This window comes from Myiozetetes cayanensis, unplaced genomic scaffold (assembly GCF_022539395.1).
Source record: "Myiozetetes cayanensis isolate MyiCay16 unplaced genomic scaffold, myiCay2020 scf4, whole genome shotgun sequence".
NCBI lineage: Eukaryota > Metazoa > Chordata > Aves > Passeriformes > Tyrannidae > Myiozetetes > Myiozetetes cayanensis.
In genome coordinates this window covers 8,812,462-8,835,587 of record NW_026087631.1, presented here as the reverse complement: position 1 = coordinate 8,835,587, position 23,126 = coordinate 8,812,462, and the positions used below count along the sequence as shown (strand labels likewise).

General features: G+C 45.4%; 1 protein-coding gene across 2 annotated transcripts in view; it reads right to left on the bottom strand.

The window, feature by feature from the left end:
- Window positions 1-217: 217 nt before the first annotated feature.
- The window catches only part of CORO2A (coronin 2A), a 57,313-nt gene continuing 34,404 nt past the window's right edge, over window positions 218-23,126 (bottom strand). The window contains exons 2-12 of one of the 2 annotated variants that reach the window (XM_050329383.1): window positions 21,426-21,626; window positions 16,578-16,694; window positions 12,228-12,377; window positions 11,511-11,690; window positions 10,812-10,928; window positions 8,697-8,801; window positions 8,252-8,348; window positions 6,480-6,592; window positions 5,333-5,423; window positions 4,778-5,049; window positions 218-2,993 (exon numbers count right to left, since the gene is read on the bottom strand). In XM_050329383.1, the coding sequence (XP_050185340.1) occupies window positions 2,862-2,993; window positions 4,778-5,049; window positions 5,333-5,423; window positions 6,480-6,592; window positions 8,252-8,348; window positions 8,697-8,801; window positions 10,812-10,928; window positions 11,511-11,690; window positions 12,228-12,377; window positions 16,578-16,694; window positions 21,426-21,626 (1,575 nt within the window). In that variant the 3' untranslated portion in view covers window positions 218-2,861. Of the gene's footprint in view, window positions 2,994-4,777; window positions 5,050-5,332; window positions 5,424-6,479; window positions 6,593-8,251; window positions 8,349-8,696; window positions 8,802-10,811; window positions 10,929-11,510; window positions 11,691-12,227; window positions 12,378-16,577; window positions 16,695-21,425; window positions 21,660-23,126 lie in introns of those variants that run through there. The other variant, XM_050329382.1, reaches the window with a different exon arrangement.

The following is a 23,126-nucleotide window of genomic DNA, read 5'->3' as shown; positions in this document are numbered from 1 at the left end:
CCACCCATTTGTACCATCAAGGGCAGACGGGAAAGACATAAAAATACAGGCCCATGAGCATAACACTGTGTACAGCCTGCCTACTAATGTAAGGCCACTTACATTACTGCTTGATTCAAGCAAAAGAGACAGTAGGTGATACTCATTTCTGACCTTGATTCAGCCTACGTTTCAGTCACTTCAACAATACAATAATAAAACGACAACCTTGCATGTATCAAAAAGTAAAGCTCTAAATATATTTATTATTCAGTTATATTTGCTTTTCATTGCACAAATTTGGTTTTTATCCCCATGTTTTACAGTTTTTTACAAAGCTGTCACAAGTTTCAGAAACTGTTAAAATTATCACTTAAGACTATTTAGGCACAGATCATTAACCCATAACTCCATTTCCTCCATTTTTTTTTTTTCATGTGAAAGATTTACAGTTGCATTTAAGCTCCAAATTGAAATACATTTGACAGTCCACGCTTTTACAGGCATACTGTCTGAAAAAGAAGTTTTGATTAAACAGTCTCACCTTATCAATTGTTTCCAGCAAAGCCTAAAGAAAGCAACTTCTTTTCCAGTAATGCTGAAATCAACACAACCCTAAGATAAGAAGAACCATAGTGGCCAACTAGTCAGTCATAGAATAACAAAGAAACAGTTCTCAAGAGGATTTTAAAATCCCCTGTAAAATTTACTTTAACATAGAAATAATTTAAATAATTTATTCTGTATGAAAAAAAAAGGCAAAAAAATGCAGCAAATAAAACACATGTGGTGAAAGGATGTGTCATATCCCCTGGACTACCAATGCTGTGTTGAGTGCTCTCCTTTCTGATAATGATTGCTTGAAAATCAGTGTCATATCCTTGGTGCTACCTTCTGTGAAAATGGCTTTGAAGTTTGAAGCTATCAGGACTGTTCTACATAGCTAAAAAACTGTGAGGTTTTTGATTTCTTAACATAATTCTTCTCTTTGGTGAGAGAGACTGATTGCTTTTGGTGTAAGATTCATATGTGTAGATTAAAGCTCTGTATCTGGGGTAAGCTGCTTGTGAATGTAACTGTATATTGCAGAGTTGTTCCCAGGACACAGGAAAGTCCATTTTAGAGGATCTGAAATGAGCTGAAGTTTCTTTCAGCAATTTTGTTATTAATATATTATTTTTTATAAAAAGAGTAATGTTAAATAAGTGACTGATGCTAACGGGCTCTTCCTGAAGAATATGAACAACACCCCCCTCTTCTTAACGCTGCAGAAAGAACAATATTTGTAATTTTTTAGCACCCACATCTCTTGTTGCTATTTAGAAATGAGTAAAATATTTTTGAAAACCTGGTGAAGAGTTTGCAGCAGAGCAAAAGGGAGAAGTCTTCCTGTGATTTCTATATAAGAGCAATTAGTGCCATGAGACATTTCTGGCTACTCCTTCCAGGGATAACCAGAGGGGCATCTCACATGAGCACAGGCAGTGCACAGCCTTTAGTCCCCTTGATAAGGAGCCCTGTTCATGGGTGAAAATGGAGATTTTTTTTTTTCCCCCCCCTAGATTTTGGGTGATCATTAAGCCTCAGGGAACTAGCAAGGCATAGTATTCATTTCTATGTGCCACAACAGAGGTGCACAGTTACAGGTTAAACAGCAGTTGCTTGCTCTGCTTGGGTTTAAGACATCTCTGTAAGGTCTAGCAGAGAGCTAGAGAGCTGGTGCTGAAGGGCACAGGTCAGTGTGTCTGCAGGGCTTGGGGAGACAGGGCAGCCTGGGAGGATGCAGGGGGCTGCACAGCACAGCTGGCAAGAGGGACCCTGCCGCTGTAGACGGCTCCAAGGATGGGACAAGGTGCTGGCAGCACCTGGGAGCTAAGGAGGCAGCAGCTGCAGGCACAAGGACAAGTAATACTCCAGCAACCACAGAAGGCTTTTCATGACCAGCCATGGCCCTGTGATCTTCCTGTGGTTGACACAACACTTCTAGCACCATTGCTGAAAGGTCTGCAGTGGGTTGGGAGTCCAACTTCCCCCTGATCCTTTTAAGCCCTCTTGGCAAATTCCCCTGCTGTCAATGCTGTGCCGCTTTCAGAGTTGTCCTCATTTGTCTGATGACCCCCAATTGACTGCAGCTGGTCTTTGGCAGAAGGAGTAAAAGAAGGCCACTGACCCACAAGACACAGAGACCTCTGGGGCTTCTCTGGAAAGAACTAGCCCACAACACCACCCTTTAAAGCAGGACCTCCAACATCAACTCTCTTTTACCTATCACAAAAGTGCTGGCCCTTTGGCACCTCCAGTGCAGCCTCGCACTCAGAGCAGGACTATCCCCAGCACGAGGTCAGGGCAGCCAGAGCTTTGCCTAGGCACCTGGAGCAGGGCCAAGCTGTGGGGTGAGAGGCGTGCACAAGGATCACTTTGGAGCTAGACCTGCCCTGAAGCTTGGCTGCAGAGCGGACTCCCACGGCAAGAGGACAGCAGGCAGAGGAGCCACACTGCTGCATCCCAGCATGGGAGAACTGGCAGCTGCCTTCAGTCTCCCATACTCCTGTGAAATGGCAGCAAAACAGGTTGCTCCTAGAGCTTAACGTGTAGCTTCTCCAGGACCAGAAGAGCAAGATCTTCCAAAGTCTCTCATTAGCATTAACGCATGAGCTTCTGACGTCAGTGAGCGGGCAAGCAAGGGGAGCCTGAAGAAGTGCAGCAAATCCATCGATAACTGTCTGGTGATGATTAGGGAAATGTGACCACCACAAGCCAGGGAAGTCCATGCTGCCTGAAGCATCAGTGTTTCCCCCAGTACAAAACCTAGGAGGAGTTATTGGCAGGAACTGGAGTCTCCTCCAGTTGCCAGGGGTGGAAAGAGCTGCAGGCCAGCACTTTCAGTTACTGCCTGTGTCTGTGCAGAGGTTTCTGATCTCCAGCTCCAGTTGTTTAATTTGGACATCTCTCTGGATTATCAACTCACGTAGTCTACGGATTTCTTCCTGTTGCCGGTAAAACATCCGCAAAAGCTGTAAGAAAAGACACATTTTACTTTCTTTACACTAAGAAAACACAGGCTTAGCCTGACAATGCCACCACTCCTGTCACATGACTTGAGAGAAACAGCATCTAAAGAGGAGGCTTTCAAACAACGGAGTGAACATCAGCAATGTTCCTGTTGTCCACTAGGTGGGCTTAAAAATGCAGGTGTTTCTCAGCACCATTTAGTAACACTACAGCTCCTTAATTCAAGGGAAAAAATCAGGAAAAATCAGCCTTCACACCACTGGTCACTCAAAGAGAGCCTACAAAAAGTATCTGGAGTCTAAATTCCTGAGTCCGCTGTATCTCCTTCTCTGACCTTGGGCAAGTTCTTTTACTTTTCTCCTTTTTTTTCTGATCATTCTCTCTCCTCTCCAGCTGGAACTAGAATGGTCTTTCACTGTGCATGCAGCAGAGCACCCAGTTCTGCAAGGGCTTCTCTAATCTCATGGTGCCAGCTCAGAAACACATAGGAAAACATCCTTTTTCGTATCACAGGGAAATTCAGATGTGGAAATTCCTGCCCTATCAAGCTGCAGAAGCTAAAATCTTGAAGAGATAAAAAGGGGACATGAGCACAGCTATGGGATGAAAATCCTTCCAGGGTTCCTGAAAGCAAACACACTGCACAAACTTGAAAATGTCCCTGAACTGCCAGTGATGAGAGGCTGGAAAATGACCTACCAAAGAGACCTACCATTGTGCCAACTTTGGTTACTAAACAGGGAGGTGGTTGGCCATGGCTGAAGACAGATAATGGAGCTGCCAGGATATTTTCTGGAGCCTTTCCCAAGCACAGGCTGCAATGAGCAGCCAGCCTCAATGGCATTGCACTGTCAAGTTGTCCCCCAGCAGTGAGCTGCTGAGGCAGGGGCAGAATGAGCCCCTTACCCATGTCAGGGTACACAACAGTTAGGCAGTTAAGACTATATGGATGTTCCAGGGGTACAACAGTCCTTCCACAGTGATCCCTGCTGCCTCACCAGGCTCACTGAGTGCAACTCTCATAGAAGGGTTATACTGCATAAAGTCCCTTCTCTTCTCCAGACAAAAAGATCACAAAAACCTTTTTGACCCCAGTCAGCCAACAGGCAGGTCTATGCCACAAGAATGCCCAAAAATTGTAGAGGTCACTTGGTCTGTTCAGCCTGGAGGAGACTGAGGGGAGACCTCATGGCAGTCTACAATTTCCTCCTGAGGGGAAGAGGAGGGGCAGACACTGCTGTATTCTCTGTGGTGGACAGTGACAGAACTCAAGGGAATGGCCTGAAGTTGTGTCGGGATGTTTAGGTTGGATATTAGCAAAAGGTCCTTCACCCAGAGGGTGGTTGGGTGGTGGAACAGGCTCCCTAAGGAAGTGGTCACAGCACCAAGCCTGACAGAGTTCAAGAAGCATTTGGTCAGTGCTCTCAGGCACAGGGTGTGGCTCTTGGGAATGGTCCTGTGTGGTCCTCCTCCTCCAAGGAGTTGGACTTGAGGATCCTTTTGGGTCCCTTCCCACTCAGCATATTCTGTGATTCTGTGAAAAAGCAAGAATGCTGATTGCTCCCTCCTTTCCAGATTCCCTCAGGTGGAATGCTGCTGGGCTGTATTTCTGCTTCCTGTGTTGCAGCCAGGGCATGAGGAGCTTCTGCCCCCACACAGAAGAAAGTGCTGACCCGGCTCTGCAAAATAAAGCCTCCCCAAATTGCCACCTCGTGAATAGCATCCTTTTGGCATCTGGCTCTGGGCTTTCCCCACAGTCCCAATCCTTCACCCCCCAGATTCACACCTCATTTTCAGTTTTTGGTGGTGGACACTCGAATATGTCAAAGCAATTGGAGAGGCACGTTTTCTCATTTTTTGGTGATTTCTCCTCCACTTTCACTTGTTTTCTGCCATCTTCGATCTCTCTTGGCTTCTGCTTGTCCTCCAGTGGCATCCTTCCTCCACAACTCTGCTGCTGGCTCAGATCAGTAGTTTTCATGAGTGGCTCTGGCTCAAGACTCTGTGGTATGGAATTCACAGCTCCAGAGCCTGGTCTCAGGGATACCAAGAGAGGCCCTAAGGAGGGAGGCAGGTGACAAGTTAGCACTCAAAAACCACACTCAGAAATCCGCTCTAAGCAATTCATTCAAACAACTTGTAGGGATAAACATGGAGGCACTTGACCAGAATGGCTTCCAGAGTTCACAGCCACCAAGTTACTTTAGCTTACAGTCACATTTGTTATGTTTCTCCTTTTCCTCCTTTCCTCTTTCTCTGGCAGTTAACAGGCCAGAGAGCTGGCAGCAGCTTACCCAAGCCCTGGGGAGCTGAAGGGCTGGGGAGCTCTCCATGTGCTGACCTTTGTTAACTCCGTTCAGCCACTGTTGTGCTGTCACTGCTGGCTGGGCTGCTGCAGTCAAGGGGTAGATGTCTTCCTGGTATGATTCCGACTGCAAGCAAACAGAAGTCCAGAGCAACCACATCAGTGAGGTTTTAGTTTAGAGGGGTCACACTGGATTGTGCTAAAGAAATAAGTTTATTCCACCTCAGCACAGGGAGTATCAGGAGTGCTTACCAGTATGGACATAAAATGTTCCCACCTGCCCTGAACCTCTCTCAGAAGAATTGCTTCTGATGGCCTAATTTAATTCGTGATGGTAAGGTCCTTGCATGTCCAGGCAGCAGACTGAGGGAGCTTGACAAACACTAACCCAGCTCCCATAAAATCAGTGTTCCCAAGGATGAATCAGTATGTACAAAAGATGGACACATCAGCTGATCATCAGCTAACAAAAACTGGCCAAGGAAATAATGTTAGAGGAACGTGCCTGATTGGCAGATGCGGTGAGCATTAGCTCTGCTGCCTCTGAATTCAAGGAACCTTCTTCTCATATTCTACTTTCTGAAAGTAGAAGGCACAGTGCTGACATTTCCCTCGTACTTTTGCTCACACAGTCACATGGAAGCTGCCTTGGCTACAGATTCATGGTCTGTTTCCTTCTCTCAGTGACACCAGCTCTGAAACTTCTACATCATTCTCAGTGCAATTGGTCATGTCTTACATGCTGCAGACCAACTGTCTGTAACACAATTGTACCCACTGGCTAGATACCTGGGAATCCATCATTCCCATTTTCCCAGAGTAATTCTTCTTTCTTCCAAAAGGAGATTTTTATGTCACTCAACATAAACTCCAGCCCCTCTCTCTCTTTTGTCATTCTGTTAAACAGATGCCACTGAGGAAGTTTACAGCCAGCTGGTAGACCTGGCAGCACATCCTAGAAAGTCAGATATTAAACAGAGACCTAACTCTTGAGTTACCCACACAGGGTTTGTTGGCAGGGCTGCCCCAGAAACTGCCCAGCTATGTCCCTCATGCCAGGAGAGAGAAAATCTCTTGTTCTACCTACTCTCATGCCCCCAAAAGAGTCACAGAGAGGAGGCACTGCCCTCATTTCTCCACTGACATTTGCCCCAGATGTGAACATGCCCTGAGGTTGACTTACCCGTCGAGGCACAATCATGGAGATGGGCTCAATCAGGCCTTTAGTTGGAATCAGTTTATAGAAACGGAAAATCTCACAAGATGACACATCAAGGCCTCTCTTTGGCATCATTCCTGGTGGAAGAGCATGAAATAAATGGGGTACAAATCTCCCTAGGAAAATTAATGTCATCTGCCATAGGAAAAGGGTCACCAAATAATGAAAGCACCAGTTCCACATCAGCATGGTCTGAAATCTGCATCCAAGACTGGCTCAGTGCCACAAGTTACAAGACTAAAAAATTTTTTTTTCTGTCAGAGCATGGATTTACACACAGGGTGTGCAGTTTGCATGCTAAGCCTCCTATTCCTTATTCATTCTAATGAGCTCCAAATTGACCATAACTGAGTACAACTGGCAGGTGATGCAACAAGATTTGAGTATCAGGATGACAAGGAAGGGATTTCAGGACACCTAAACACCATCAGAATAGCTATGTAATCAGGCTGAAATCCCTTCCAGCCCAGTATCCTCCCCCAAAACTGTCCAAAAACAGAATGGAGCATGAGAAGGGTGTGAACATCTGTTCTGTCAGACCTCACCATTTGTGTTTTAGGGACTGGCTAAGCCACACAAGGTCTCTAAGTACGTGATAACCTCAGTGGATTTCTCTCCCACATGCTTGCACAGTCCAAAGCCTACACTTTCAACTCCATTAACATGTCAATTCCCTTAACAAAAGAGATTCCCTATGCTTGTAGACCTTGCTTCATGGTGTTCTACATAACCATAGTTTTCTACAAACACCCAATGGGTTGAGATTAGCTCAGTTGGTGTGGGCACAGTGCTAATAATGCCAGGGTTGAGGGTTTGATCCCCACAGGGGCCATTCATTTACGAGTCAGACTCGATTATCCTTGTGGGTACCTTACCACACAGAATATTCTGTGACTTCATTAAACAGTAGATTCTGTGTGAAGGACTGATGCTCTTTACATTATGCATTCACCTAAATCCGAATCTAAACTCCACTCCTCTACACAGTATTTTGTTTTGCTAGTATTGAGAAAGAAATTTTGTGCAATAACCTTAGCAGTATGTTTGATCAGCACGACAAAGCGTGTTAGGGCAGTAGTTTTGATTCATTCAGGCAGGCCTTTTAAAAACACTTAGGCACTTCCTTTTCATGGAGTAATTTTTAAAAGAGACTATGACAACAGAAAAATCAGGATGTTGTACACTGGAAGGATTGTAGAACCTGAATAATGGGAGGTCCTTCCAGTTAAGTTTTAAATAATTTATTCCTTTCAATTTTTTTTTTTAGAAGAAGACTTGCAGGCATAAAATCCAGTGCTGCCAAATATCTGTACCAATGTTCTGTAAGACCGGGAGCGTCCAAGGTAGTGTGGAGGGGTGCCAAATGATCCTAGAAACTTATCACTCTACAGAAGAATATGACTTAAAGGGCAGACCCAAGAAGGTTCCAGAAAGGGCTAATATTCTGCCTTCCCCCTTGACCAGGTATGTGAGAGGGGCTGCTACAACGACTGGTAAAGCTGCCCAGCCCATGCTCTACTGTTTAGAAGGGACCCCTCCCAGCTCTGACCCCATATCACCACCTGCCATGTAGATGTGAGCTGGGCCAAGCTGACTGTTGTGCACCTGTAAACCTGCCTGGAGGAATCTGACCCATTTTCTTCTTTAAATTTTATTTTGGATAATCCTAGACTCTGAGAGCCTCTAAAATTAATAAATCACAATCTTCTTCTAACAGTAGGCATGCTGCCACTCACCAATTCCCTTCTGTGGTAAGTGAGAACGATATTCCATCAGGTAGTTCAGATATGGTTTCTCAGGGCTTATCTCATAGTACCGTATATTTCCATCACCCTAAAGGCAAAGAAAATCAGCATCAGCTGGACTGTGGAGTTCAGCATGAGGGTCTGACAAGTATGGCTGGCCTGAGAAGCCGTGCAGGATCAACAGTGAACCAAATGTTTACCCTCAAATTCCTATAGGGGAAGGTTAGGACTCTGCAGTGTACTTAACCACAATAAACATGGTACATCTGTAAACGTGGTATACGTGGCCTGACATGCAGCACCCTCTGGCCCCATTCCACCTGCCCATGTGCTTAGGTTAACATGCTTCAGGAGCATCTTTGACTTCAGCCTGATGCAACGCAGGCTGAGAGCAGAATCAAACAGGCCCGCATTTGCTGACATGGAAAGCACTTACCTTTCCCACTACGTAAAGCATGCGTGTGTCGGAGTCATAGATGGGAAACAGGAGTCCCGAGGAGCCATCCAGATCCTCCTCCAGTAAAGGCACAGAAAGGTCATTCTGGGTAGGACACAGGAAAAAGAGTCAGCTGCAATCACCTGTCAGTCACCTCAGGTCAGGGACACCTCACCTGAGCTCCAGTGGCTCGTGAGTACAGCTCTGTAATGATCCCTTGCCACAGCCCTGAGCAGCAGGCCATGCACAGACTTCTTCAAAGCTCTATGGGTGGGAAATGGGTGGTCTGTCCCATGCCTTGACTGAGTGCAAGACTTCAGTTCCTACCACTAGAACATCTCAGGCACCTGATGACATTTCAGGTGTCAGAAACATTGTCTGCCTCCGTGTGGGCCACCAGACTCAGGGAGATGAAGGGGCCTTCAGGGAACATCTGCATGGCACACTGTATTTTATTTATGTTCTTTCAAAGACAGTAGTCAAGACAATACCTCCACAGTTGTGTACCACCCACAACAAGAGCTGTCTATATCAGCAAGCTGTCTCCACACTGCACAGTGGGGAGGTGCCATTTGCAAGGACAAAACTCCTGCTGCCCTTTGGCAGGTAAGCTATGTAGGACACAGCACACCACTCCCTGCACAAGGCTGGCATGTCTTGTACAAAGCTAGCCCTGCACTGCTGAAGGGAGCAATTTTGAGAGGACTAATGGGGCAGACTATGGTGTCCCACGGCTACTGCGTGCTGATTCTCACATAAATATGTATTTAGCATAGGGTTAAACATATTTTGCCCTGTGGTACTGTCCAGCTGCAGGCTCCTGAAATCCAGAGCTTCTGTTTAGATGCAATGATGACATGGGTGGATGTGAACCTCAGAAAGATGCCTGTTGGGCAGGTCCTGTGCCAATGCCTGTTCCTGAGGAGATGGCACATGTCTAGACTCACAGATCTTCCCACTATGTTCTTAAACTAAGTGTGGACAGCTCCTCCAGCAGAAGGCATTGAAATCCTGATGTGAGACCCATGATGAGTCACAGCACTGCTCAGTATTGTGGAAAGCCTTCAGACAGCAGCACAGTGCTTTACCTCTCACACATGGCAAAGAAGCTATGTCCAAATGTAGCCAAACAGGAAATCATAGGCCTGGCCCTCCAGCTTTGTCTGGTACAAAGAGTGACTGCACTACATGATTGTGCTGCATGGTGGTTGATGCAGAGAGACAGTGCGACAAAGTAAAAACCTCTCACTGCTTAGGTCTTTTGAATGATTTTGGGTATAGGAGAGAAGGGTTTCATTAGGCTAGCAGCCACTGTCATAGGATTTGATTTTGAATGATTTCTTCCTTTAATGGGCTGCTGTGGTTTAACCTCAGTCTAAGCCTAAGTGCCACACAGCCTCTTGCTCTCTTCCTGTTGGTGGGATGAGGAAGAGAATCAGAAAAAGGTAAACCCATGTTGAGATAAGAACAGTTCAATAACTGAAAAAAAGCACGATATAAAACAATAACAATAATTGTAATGAAAAGAAAGGGGAGAGAGAGGAATTAAACCCAGGAAAAATAAGTGATGCACAACACAACCACTCACCACTCACTGACCAATGCCCAACCAGTCCCTGAGAAGCAATCCATGACTCCTGTCCAACTCCCCCCCTTTAGCATGACGTTCTATGGTAGAGAATATTCCTCCGGCCAGTTCAGATGAGCTGTCCTGGCTATCCTTCCTCCTGGCTTCTCATGCACCTGCACACTGGCAGGGCAGGAGACACTGAAAAGTCTTTGACTTAGGGTCAAAGGGTGTTGCACTACTTAGCAACACCCAAAATGACAGTATGCTATCAACACTAAGAAAAAAATTAACTCTATCCCAGCCAAAATCAAGACATGGGCGCAGCATACTCTTTGTTCTGGAGGATTTCTATGCTGAAAGTTTCTTTAAAAACTCAGTTACTTCTCACAGCAGTAAGCCCTATCACCCATTAGGAATTTGACACATCACTTCTGAATTCCTTCATGGTTCAATTTTTGTGTTTTTGGTAGGTGGAAAAGTTAAAGTGACAGCAAAAGAGAGAAAACTGAAGCTGGTATGGTTAAGACTGTTGGCCCCATACTCACTTGATCCCATAAAGCAATTTGCCTATTATTCCACCGAGATGTTCCAGTAGAGAACAGCTTTTTCATGTTTCCAAGGAACAAGACTTTATTGACTCTGTGAGACTTGTAGTTGGTTTCCTATAGGAAGAGAAAGAACGCTGCATGAGTAAGACAGCACCTGTTGCACAGCTACATTTCATGTCACATGACAACACTCACTCATTCACATCTAAAAATCTGCTCAGGCAGATCTAACTAGTGACTGACGTGTCTGCAAGAGGGCAGACCCTTTTAGTTGTAGGCAGGACTTTCTGTGTACACAAATCTGTGCAAATAGCTACAAAATGCAGTCAGCTTCACCTTGCCAACAGACGCAAAGTCCAGGCAACAAGAACAGCGCTGGCATTGCGACAAATGCCCACCTGATCTCTAGAAGCCCTCCCAAGGTGTCCCACAGAGGGCTGCATGAAGTAGCTATGAAAACAGTGCTCTTCAAGAAGGGTTTCAGGGAGCAAGGAACACGGTAGCAAGATGCAAAAGCCCTGTTTTCAACAATGACAGTGAGTGTGGCATGGAAATTAGAAGGTAATAGCACCATATAGTGCCTTGGGAAATGCAGGGCACAGATGTATCACCTTTTATGGCAATGAATCTACCCAGGAGAGGAAACACTCCAAGACGTAAGATCAGCTGGACCACAAACCTCTGACTCCAACCTACTTGTAGGACTGCTCCTGCACGAGGGTCTATTACACGTATCTTTCTGTCCCTGCAGGCTGTGGCAAGGAGACTGCCATCTGTGTTGAATGACATGGAGAGGACCACATCTGCATGAGCGTCAAGAATCTTCACTGGTTTTGAGATGACAGCCTCCTTGACATCCAGGTTCCAGATCATTATCTGGAGCAAAGGAACAAAAAAAAAAAAAAATCAGCCTTTTGCTGCCTGACCCACTACAATTTTTTGCACGCTAATCACTTCTTCCTCTTTTTCCTACATGTATAGGTCTTACCATCATAAGTGATTGTTCTCTATCACTTAAAATAATTCCTCATACTTACAGCAATATATCAGTGTTGGCTCAGAATGTCCAAGATTTTAATTTCCTTTGTAACCACATTTTATACATAAAAATCAGTGCAGATATTTGCATCAGCACAACAATAAATCCAAACAAATGCATGGCATTGCATACTGTATTCAATTCAGTAAATAAGAAAGGCAGAATAGACTGAAATTCACCAGAAGAAAGTTAGCAAGTCCTTTTGAACTTGTAGCAATGTCCTTTTGCTTTTGGAGTCACCATGGAATTTCCCCATAAAGAAAGCTTTTGAACTCTTTAGTATCATCTTACAGCTTGAAATTAAAACAAATTTCAAAACACTCTACCAAACAGGGTGCACCCCAGGAGGAGAGCTCCACAAAAGACAGACCCACCTTGTAGTCATAGCCAGAGCTGAAGAGGATGTTATCAGCCGTGGGGTGCCATTCAATGAGGATGACTCTTCCAGCATGCCCAAGAAGTTCTTTCTTCGGACTGGTAATGTTTCTTTTTAACAACTGGTTGGGGATGTCCCAGATTTTAACCTGAATGGCACAGGATGGGTCTTTGTGAGATGCCTGAGTAAGGAGCTCTTGGAACTTACCAGTAACTATTACTGCCTTGGTATTATTATTCCCCTTGTAGTGACTAGGAATGTTCCCGGCTTTACTGAATGCCAGCCTTTTAAATTTGTATCTTCATTTTTCTGTGGACCCAAAGACAGCTCTTTACCTTCTATCTTCAGCCAGCAGTCCTACCAGGCTTTTTTTAAACTTAGCAATCCAACCCTTAGACCTGGCCAAGCTGTCAGCGCAATTATGAAAAAGTTATTCCTAAGGGGAAGCAGTAAACCGCGGAGGTTGCAGACCTTGCCACCTAACAAACTTTGAGCAGCAGCAAGCAAGTCTGAATCCTAAAAGATTTATAGTTCTATCATTCTATGATATTATAGCAGTGTTTTTTTCAAGCTCAATCCCCTCTTGCTTTCTGGATCCTCTTCATCCTGGTCCTGAGGATCCATTCAGCATAACCTGGTAAAAGTACTGAGAACTCCTCTGGTCAGATGACAGCTCTAGTCATGTTTGTCCCACAGAAAACAGTGTCGTTGCTGAATGCTTAGCAAATGACACAGACATTTGTAAAATACACAGAACACTACACAGGTGGCCACAGGGCAGGTGCCCTGAGCAGAAGGGCTGGGCAACACCACACTGTGGTCACTCAGCACCAGGAGTGCTGTCTCAAAACAGGTCTACCTACAGTTCTGTGTTCTTCTAGAAAGATCCTACAAAAAGACAAAAATTACATGTTCTCCTGTGGTGGAAGAAGACAATAGAGGAAATCTGCAACAGCAGCTGAACCTATGCAGGTAAAATGAGACTCACTCTAACTCTAGAAACACCAATATTTAGTATGCTAACAGATCCTTTGGCTCGATGAAAATGACTATGCCTGTCATAATTTTTCTGGCTCTTAGCCTGAAACGAAAGGGAAATACTCTTTAAAGCATAGTTCATAGAAATTAGCCACACCTGCCAAGTCTCCAAGTTCAGCTGATGAGGATTACTCCTTTCAAACAAGGAGAGGCACAAATTCTGGGACCTACCAGGGAAGACCATAAGCACTCTTCTCAACAGTGTTTATTCCACTGGGGAATCAGACCCATCAGAAATCTAAGGACTGTAGGGTCCAGTAGTCTCCACATGAACTTCCACAGCAGTGGAAACAGGAACATCACACTTTACAGCTTCAACAGCTATCACTAAAGGAATGGGGAAGTAGGAAAGGGAAAAACGAGTTGTGTTCACACCAAGAAGAATGGCCTAGAATAAACCATTCACTCCTCATGCAATGAAATGACTGGTGATAAAAGCAGGGAAAAGCCTCTGGCTGGAATCTCAGGATGCATCAAGTGGCAGAAATTGCCAGTTCTTTAGTGTGCAGAAGAAGCAGGTCTTGGACCCAGGCCTACAGGCCAAGCATGAACAATCCACAAGCTGTCTGCTCTGCTGCATCTTGAAGAAAATCTGATAAAGTAAAAGGCACAGAGTTACCCCTCTAAACAGAGGGGAGATCTCCAGAGTAAGCTGAATTCATACATGCCTGATGATTTGCCAAAAGGAACAGAAGGGGTAAGGGGATGAGCTCAAACTCTCAGCCCCTGGCCATTTGCACTGGCCTCAGTCCTCAGTCTGCACCAGTGCAGACTGAAAAGAGTACTGGAGTTCATGGAGACTATCTATTCCCTCCCATGCCCAAAAGTGTCACTCCACGTGCTCCACAAAAGACAGCTGTAATACCACCAAGGCAAGCTCCAGAAAGGCTGGTTAATGGTCAAGAAAACTCTGAGAAACACAGGTATTGGGAAATTTCCATCATCTTCACAGAAGATTGAGGCCTTCCTCAAACATTTCACGGAGACCCAGCCCAGTAAGCAATTAGATGCATCCTTGTACGTAAACCAGAACAGTGGCTTATGCTAATGTTCAGAGATGGAAGAGAGCACCAGGCCTTTAACAACAGATTGCAAGGAAGGCTTTGGCTCTGATGTCCATATGGCAATATGGCAATCACTGGAGATCGGAGGTGTCCTATTTTCCCCTGAAGGGTACTTAACAGCTGGAAGAAGGGCCTAGTGAAGATATGGGATCTGTAGCCTTAAGAGATCTTCCCAACTCATCTGAACAAGGTTGGAGCACCCCAGTTTAACTGGCCTTCTTTGAGCCAGGCCTGAACTAAGTGACTTTCACAGGTCTAGTTACCAGGTAACAGGAAAGACAGTCACACTGAGAAACACAGCCTGATGTCCTCACTACTTAGCAGGGAGGGAAGAGGTATCTCTACACTGTGTCACTGTGCAGGGGACTCCTAAGATACCACTTCCTGGTTCCTGATGATGGGAGAGTATTAAAAGAAAGAGAGTACCATCACAAAGAGACAGACTTCATAGAACAACTTTTGGTGCTGAGACCAGTGACAAGCTCAGTGCTTTCATTCTTTGGTCTGAAGAATGATCCAGCATCAAGTTTCAGTAGGAAACTGGAAAAGAAAGCTGTCACAGAGAAGTCTTCTGCGTAGGCCTCGGGTCCTGGTCGAAAATAGAATAAGTATGACTCAGTGGTATGCCATGTCAGGAATGAAAGCTAGCAGCATCCTGGTCTAGAACAACAGAAATAGAACCACAAGATCAAGATCAAGGGGAGTGATTTTCCCCTTTACTCAGCAATTATTAAAGAATGCTTGGGATATTGCATCCAGTTTTGCACCTCCCAGTGCAAAAAAGGTGCTGACAAACCTGTGAGTCCAGTGGAGGCCACCAGGATGCTCAGGAGTCTAAAGCACTTGCTCTGTGACAAGAGTAGAGGAGCTGAGGGAGATGGGCTTGCTCAGTCCAGAGACGAGGCAGCTTCAGGGCAAACTAATATAAGCCTTCAACACTTACAAGACTACCGAGAAAATAGAGCCTGGCCCTGTGTTGAAGTGCAAGGTAGGAGGACAGGATACAGCAGTCATTAACTACACTGCATATAAGGAAAAAAATTTCCCATGCGAGCAGTGAAGAAGAGGAACACGTTGTCTAGAGAGGCAGTGAAATCTCCATCCTTGGAGATTTTCAAGACCCAGCTCCACAGACCTGCACAGGAGGTGGGGGTAGAGACCTCCCAACCTCCCTTTCAACACAAATGGTTCTGTGATTCTGTGATTTTGTGACTGCAGTAGGTTGTTTTGAAGCTTGTGTTCATTCCTCAAAAGAGAGGCCAAGGTGGTGCCTTCCTTCCAGAAGTAAACCATGCTAGGCCATGCTGCCTGAGACAGCATGAAAAGCTGGCATACAGGCTGTAAGATAAAATAAAATCTTTACTGTCAGTCCAGAAACTGAAAGAAGCCTCCAAAAAACACAGGAGTATCCAAACAAGCAAAGGCAAGTCACGAAACAGAAAAGACAATACAAAAAGCCTAGATTCAAGAGTGACTTTTTGTCAGAACCAAGATGGCAGAGGATGTGAACCAAGGCAGGTCTTGAGGAAATGACAGGAGAAATCTCCCTGATGCTGTGTGACAGAGTGTGAACATACCCAGAGGGAGAAAACATATATGGGATCTCTGGAAAAAAGCACAGTAGTTAAGCAAATGTTCTCACTATCAGAGAAGTCAACATCGCACTTTTGACAAGACCTCTTGAAAGTGACCTTTTAGTGGGTAGATATGGGTTAAACTGTCCCTTACAAACATGAATTGAATGTTTTAATTCCTATGTGTGACTTTATCTTAATCATACTAACTTCAGCAAAAGCAGAATTGTATGATGCAGATTCCTGAGTTACACTGCAACTGATCCAGCAGGACTTTACAGAATAACTGAGTGCAGGCATAAGCCCTGTAGGGAATTAATCTGAAACAGGTGTTCCAGATTATGGAACAGCTTTTTATTCCAAAGTAAAGACAGAGTTTCATTGCAATGAAACTTGAATAGTCATTCCATTTTAAATTCATATTCTATTTTTCTTATGCAAACACACCAAAATAAGCCCCCTTCCTTATTACACTGATTCAGTGTATCATCTGAAAGGGATCACACAGCTCTGAACTCAAGAAAGGAATCTTACTCTTACCTCATTTCTTAAAATGAGTATATATATATGTTTTCACATCTCATCCATGGACCTTTTGGTTTGTTTTTAACTTCTTCCCCTAAAAAGCACATTAGCCAGATAGTAACACAGAGCACAAGGTGGTAAACTTACTGTGCTGTCTTCTGAACATGAAGCTATTACGAAGTCATTGAATGGGTTCCACTTGATGTCCAGAACATTTCCTTTGTGCCCACATACTTTGGGATAATGCGGGTCAAGCTTGCCTGTCTGGGAGAAAAAATATAATCAAACCTAAGGTGAGCCATGAAATTACCAGACATTTTCAAGGAAGGTCCAAGGCAGCTCCAGCAAGAAACTTGTTTCTGCTTGCTATGTTCCAGACACCCTAGGTGCTCTCTGTCTGTTGAGAATGGGGTTTTCTGTCCCTGCTAGTCAAGTCTTGATGATACCACAGTAAAGAAAGGAAAGAGTGCTCAGACCATGCTGCTGTCAAGAAATCTCTATGCATGCATACATGCACATTAGAAAACACTATTAGGTTCAAACACCAAAATAAACCTTGGAGGAGAAACATCTATGAATGGGTTGAACCTTTGACATTTTTCCAAAGAACTTGTGAGGGGGAGACAAACAACATTAAAATCTCCTTCAGAAGACATTTCTTACGAGCAGGAAAAGATGTTTTCGGTTTTATTTTTAGACTCATATTTGTAATTGCAAATGGAGCTTTTTCTTTCAACAAGCTGTCTATTTCTCTCTGATGGTGTTCAATTCCAGGCATTCACCAGACCAAATCAACATTTTGGACTCTCAAAAAAAAAAAAAAAAAAAAAACAGCAACAACAAAAACCCCACCATGCTCAGGTGGATCTGCACCGGTAAAAATCCTGCTAAGTGCCCTAAGGAGTACTGAGGGCCTTGTGCCACACGGGGGCTGTGTTGCACTGGATAAACCCACACTGCAGGAACGGTCACTGCTACAAAGTCAAGTCTGAATATTTATGTGCTGGGAAGGGTGCTGGGGATTTTTATTAACATTCGAGCACCACTTGTTTCCCCGTGTCAGGAGCAGAAGAAGTATGGGCTGCTCCATGACCCACCTTACATCTCAGGCATCTGTTCACAAGGAAAAGTCAGTCACCTAAGCAGAGAGACATGATGGCAAGCTGGTGATGCTTACCTGCTTGCTTCTTCCCACGTGGAAGAATCATAAACCAAAATGATTGCAAATATGTGGTCTCCTAGAAAGCAGACACTTCTGTTGATGTACTCCCTACATCTCTGCAAAGGTGGGCCTTAGGAGTGCATAGCAGGGGCCACACTGCTGGCCCTAACCAGGCTGTGGATAAGATGTAATTTTCCCAGCTTTTGAAAATTTGGGGGTTTTACAATTTTGAATGCAGAACAGGACATGATGCATAACTATTCTGGCTTCACTGGAAAGTTTGTTGCATAAACTGGGACTAACCTGCTCTAAACTGAGCATCCAGAGGGCTTTGAAATGTAAAAGACTGCTTTTTTAGACTACAGTCTAAAACAATTCTCTTTTATAACAGCGACAATGCAGAGAGATTTGGGAAGGCAGAAGAGAGATAAAAGGCCTTTAATAAGCAGCGTTCCCCCACCCACAGTGCCCTTTTGTAGGCTTCAGAGCTTCGTTTCAAGCTGACAACTAAAAGGGCTGGACAGCCAGATCCACAGGGATCCCTTGATCCTTAAGAGAACTCTGTCCCCTCCTTAAGCTGGCTCCCTGTCTGCTCCCCACTCCATTTGGGAGACTCCCAGGCTGCCCCAAGCCCATTCTGCCTGACTCATCCTTCAAGGCTCTCTTACTGCTTTATGCTGCTAAGGAAGAGACAGATGCAGCCTCAACCAACTCTGGTCACCAGAGAAGGAAAAAGGCAGACCGTCTTTCAAAGAAAGGCCACAAAATTCCTGTCTGAGTCAAGATCCTTCTTTGGCATATTCTACATGCACCTCCCCAGCTCATCTGTGTCAGACACCAACCTACACCCAGGCCACACTGTGGGAAAGCGTCTCATATCCCAGTTACAGTCACTGAATTCGTGTCTCCTCAGGACTTGCAAGATTTACAGTCATTCAGTCTGTTCTGGGCACCAGCCACAGCTGCTTCCCTCCCTGAGGAGATGTGCTGCCATTCTACCCAGCTGGCTTCAGTGAAACTTATTCACCATGACCTACCTGACATATCCTGCCACAGGCCATTTTCAAAGTGATGGCAAATATTCAATTAATTTCTCTTCAGGTGGAAGGCAAAGGCCTGCTGAAAGGAGGGTATCTAAGGCAAAGAACTCATTCTCTACATAACCTCCGCTGTTCCCAACCCTACCTCATCTCCAAGCTCTCAGAAAGGAAGAATGGTGCAGAAGGCAAGAAGTGCTATTTATTCAAGGAGAGATGAGAGAGATTGGTATCTGTGACTCAGCAGGAGAGCAGCACAACAAACAAGCAATAAGGCACAGCTAAACAGAGCAAAGCTGAGCCTTCATTCAAGTACATCTGTAGGCAGGCAGCCCCTCCAGTAGCAGCACATGCAGAATGAACTATAAAAAACCTTGCAGGGACAAGAGCAGCTCCCTAAACAGGTTGTTCAACCTTCCCAGAAAGTGCAGCCTTCCCTGTCCTGGCTACCATTTCCTGCTTTGACTAAATGTGTGATGTCCTGGCTCTTGGGATTTTCCTCCACACTATGGCATACTTGGGATGTGCCTGCTTCCTGTGAATCTAGTTGAAAGTAACAGAAGTTACAGTCAATACTGTCCCAGATGTGTCTCCAGAACAGGCTGGCTCTGGTGTCCTGGCAGCCAAGGGCCCAAGCCAAGTGCCCAGGATGCTGTCTGCATGGGTCACGTCGCAGAAGGTGGCACTCACAAAAAGAACCCCACTAGGAGCACAGGTTGAAATTGCTGCTTTGCACCAAATGGCACCAGTTGGAAATGTATCATACAGAAAAAAAGTAACTGGTATCATGGGTCCCAACTCAAGGAACCCCTTTCTGTGGGTGGTTGAGTCTGCTTTCCTCCCCACCATGGGTCAGGAACAGGCTTTGGAATACGGCTGAGTGAAGCACTTAAGTTCCCTGACCCACCACCAAAGGTCAACCCTCAAGGGACTGACTCCTCTCCAGGAGTTCAAAACTCTGTTTTGAACACCTTAATTCTTCCAGGCTCATCAGCAGCCGCAGCTGTGAGCTCCACATCTGAACTGCAGCAGCATTTACATCTGCTGTTAATGGTCTGCTCCCTGGTCTCCAGAGTCCCCTTCACCAAACAAATCAAGAAGAATCGCTCCTTAAACTTCCCCAACCTCTTCACAGTTTTGTATACCTCCCTCATTTGCCTTTCTTCACAGACTAATTGAGGCCTAACCTACAAAGTCTTTCCTCACATGAAAGCACTTTCACATTTTCATTGACATAGTTTAATTATCCCTTTCTGTATCTCTTAGTTCTACCATGCCTTTGATTCCTGCATGCATTATTTCAGATCTGGGTGCAGTATTTGAGCCAGTGCAAGAAAGGAAGACTATCCAAGCTGAGAAGAGGTGAGAAGACAGAAGAATTAATAATAAGCAGTGCAAGCACCTTTGTCAACACTTTGAGGGCTTGGTCCCACCCCACATCCCACAGTCAACAACTGTCTGCTTATAGATGCATCTCTGTGATAAAGACAAGTTCTTCAGCCTCAACAGACCATGGTCGAGGGGACAGAAGTGACTCAGTCAAGAAAAACAGGGTAGTGGTTAATTCTAGGACATCTCAGAACAGCGCCAGTATTGAATGAATGAATAAACAAAGTCCAGAAGGGCTGGGACCAGTGCTAGGTTCTTCAAGCACAGCCATTTCACTTTCATCCTTAGCAAATATATATTGAAAAAGTGGCATTGCAATAACACCATCAATTAACTTTTAATTAAAGGCTGAACTTTTGCCTTTCATCTGTTCTGCCCTCATTCCAGAGAGATCATAATCTCATATAGAAACTAATCCACATTAGTGCATGCTTAATTTTTCTGAAGCAACAAACATCAGATGGCCAACTTCTCCCTCTCATCAGATCCTAAGTCATCCAAATTCACAAAGCCGGGATTTGTTTCTGAAAGGGAGGTTTTTACAGCATCAATGCTTGAAGCTTAGAAGCTTCATTGCCTGGTAACTGTGTCTCCTTTCTTTTACAAAGAAGGTAGTGCAAAACATACCATGTTCTCCTTTGGTCACAGCTGAAGCCATGCCACTAAAGCACCTTTCTGGTTTTGCTCTCTGTATTTTGCCCTCAGTTCAGGAAGGACATTGAGATGCTGGAGCAGGTCCAGAGAAGAGCAACCAGGTTGGTGAAGGGACTTGAGCACAAGTGCTGTGAGGAGAGGCTGAGGGAGCTGGGGTTGTTTAGTCTAGAGAAGAGGAGGCTCAGGGGTGACCTCATCACTCTCTACAACTCCCTGAGAGGAGGTTGTAGCCAGGTGGGGGTCGGTCTCTTCTCCCAGGCAATCAGCAATAGGACAAGAGGGCACGGGCTTGAGCTGTGCCAGGGGAGGTTTAGGTTGGATATTAGAAAGAAGTTCTTTCCAGAGAGAGTGATCAGGCATTGGAATGGCCTGCCCAGAGAGGTGGTGGATTCACCGTCCCTGGAGGTTTTTAAGATGAGGCTGGATGTGGCACTGAGTGCCATGATCTGGTAATCACAGTGGGGTTGGATCAAGGGTTGGACTTGATGAGCTTGGAGGTCTCTTCCAACCCAGTTAATTCTATGATTCTACGATCAACTAAAAACTTTTAAATGTGCAAGCAGCAATGCAAGACATGAAAGTACACAGATCCCAGGAATCACCTGCCAGGGCAACTGGTGCTCCTCCGTCATTTTGCAATTTTGCCAACAGCATTAACTGAACATCCTCTGAGACCAAGCTCCCTAGCAAGCCTGTCCCTCCTCCAGCCTCTTGATGTGCTCTTGAAACCCAGCTCGCCCTGGCAGAGCTCACCTGCTTGATGGGAATGACGAGGAAGGCACCGCCACCCACGCACTCCGTGACCACGGCGATGAAGTTGGGGTTCACGGCGCAGAAGTGGTTGTCGTGGACGCTGTGGGTGATGGGCACGCAGTCGTAGCACTTCTCCTTGCTGGCGGCTTTGCCGTACACGTTGCGGAACTTGGAGCTGCGGTACCGTGGGTGCCACGACATCTGCAAGGGGAGAAACACAACGCCCTGTGACATCAGGACTGGCCAACCTGGCAAGGCTCACAGACCCCTTACCCCCCTCGACCCACCCACAGACTCACTCTCCCCCTTTTGGGCTGCTCACGCCAACCTTCAGCCAGCAAGTGGCAGACAGAGCTCTCTCTTCTGGTCTTCGTCCCTCTGGGATACCCTGTCTCTGCACCCTGTTGCACATCTCTGATGGAGAGAGGAGGGCACAGGGAAGAAATGACAGCTCTCACCATCACCAGCCACTGCAGTAATGCCACATGCCCAGCAGTCCCTATCACTGGAGCAGGACTGGATGACAGCAAGTTTAAGAGGAGATGAATCCTGGTAGCACAGAGCTCAGAAAGCATGAAAGATACAAGATCTTGCATGAGGAAAGCCTGAAAGATGGTGAGGGAACAACTCTTTGTTTAGCCCTGAGGTGGTTTAGAGCCAAAAATCAGCCTAAATTTTGCTGACACAAACAGAAAAAATAAGTTTGACAGATCATAGAAATATTTACATTCACCTGTTGATGTTTTTCCCACTGACAAATACGTTCTGCATGTCTGGTTTATAACTGTGCTACACCCCTATGACAGACAGTATTTTAAATGGTGTTTAGATAAGACACATGAAGCATGCTAAACACAAGAACCCCTTACCACAGAGAGCAGTGAAGCTTAAAGAAACTGATGTAACTGATTTGATACAATCACAGAATCATGAGTTAGAAGGGACCTTAAATATCATCTATTTCCATCTCCCTGCCAGGTGCAGGGACACCTCCCACTAGACCAGGTTACTCAGGAACTTATCCAACCTGGCTTTGAACACTCCAGGGTTGGGGCATCCATGAGCTCCCTGAGTAGCCTGTTCCAGTGTGTCACCACCCTCATAGTAAAGAATTTCTTCCTAATATCTAAAGTAAGTTTCCCCTCTTTCAGTCTGAACCTTTACTCCTTGTCCTTTCACTATAGTTCCTGACAAGGAGCCCCTCTCCAGCAGCTTTCTTGTAGACCTCCGTCATTTACTGGAAGGCTGCCATGGGGGCTCCATGCAACATCTTCTCCAAGCTGAACAGCCCCAGCTTTCTCAACCTGCCTTCATAGGGAAGGTGCTCTACTCCCCTAATGAACTTTGTGGCCCTCCTCTGGACTTGCTCCAATAGTTTCATGTCCTTCTTTTGTTGGAGACACCAGAACTGTACACAGGATTCCAGGTGGGGTCTCACGAGAGTAGAGTAAATGGGGAGAATCACATCCCTCAACCTGCTATTTTCAAATAGAAAATTACCAGTGTTGGTCAGAAAAGGCAATTAAGAGTATTAAATTCTGCTCTTTCCACAAGATTTAGACAGTAAAAGGCACATGGTGAGGGTGGTGGTGAGATTCTATTGCTCAAAGAAAAAGAAGTGCAGATCAGGCAAGAAGGTTATGGGTGAAAGAGTGCCCCACACAATCAGCTGGGAGGATGGACAAAGACTGGGAGAGGGCA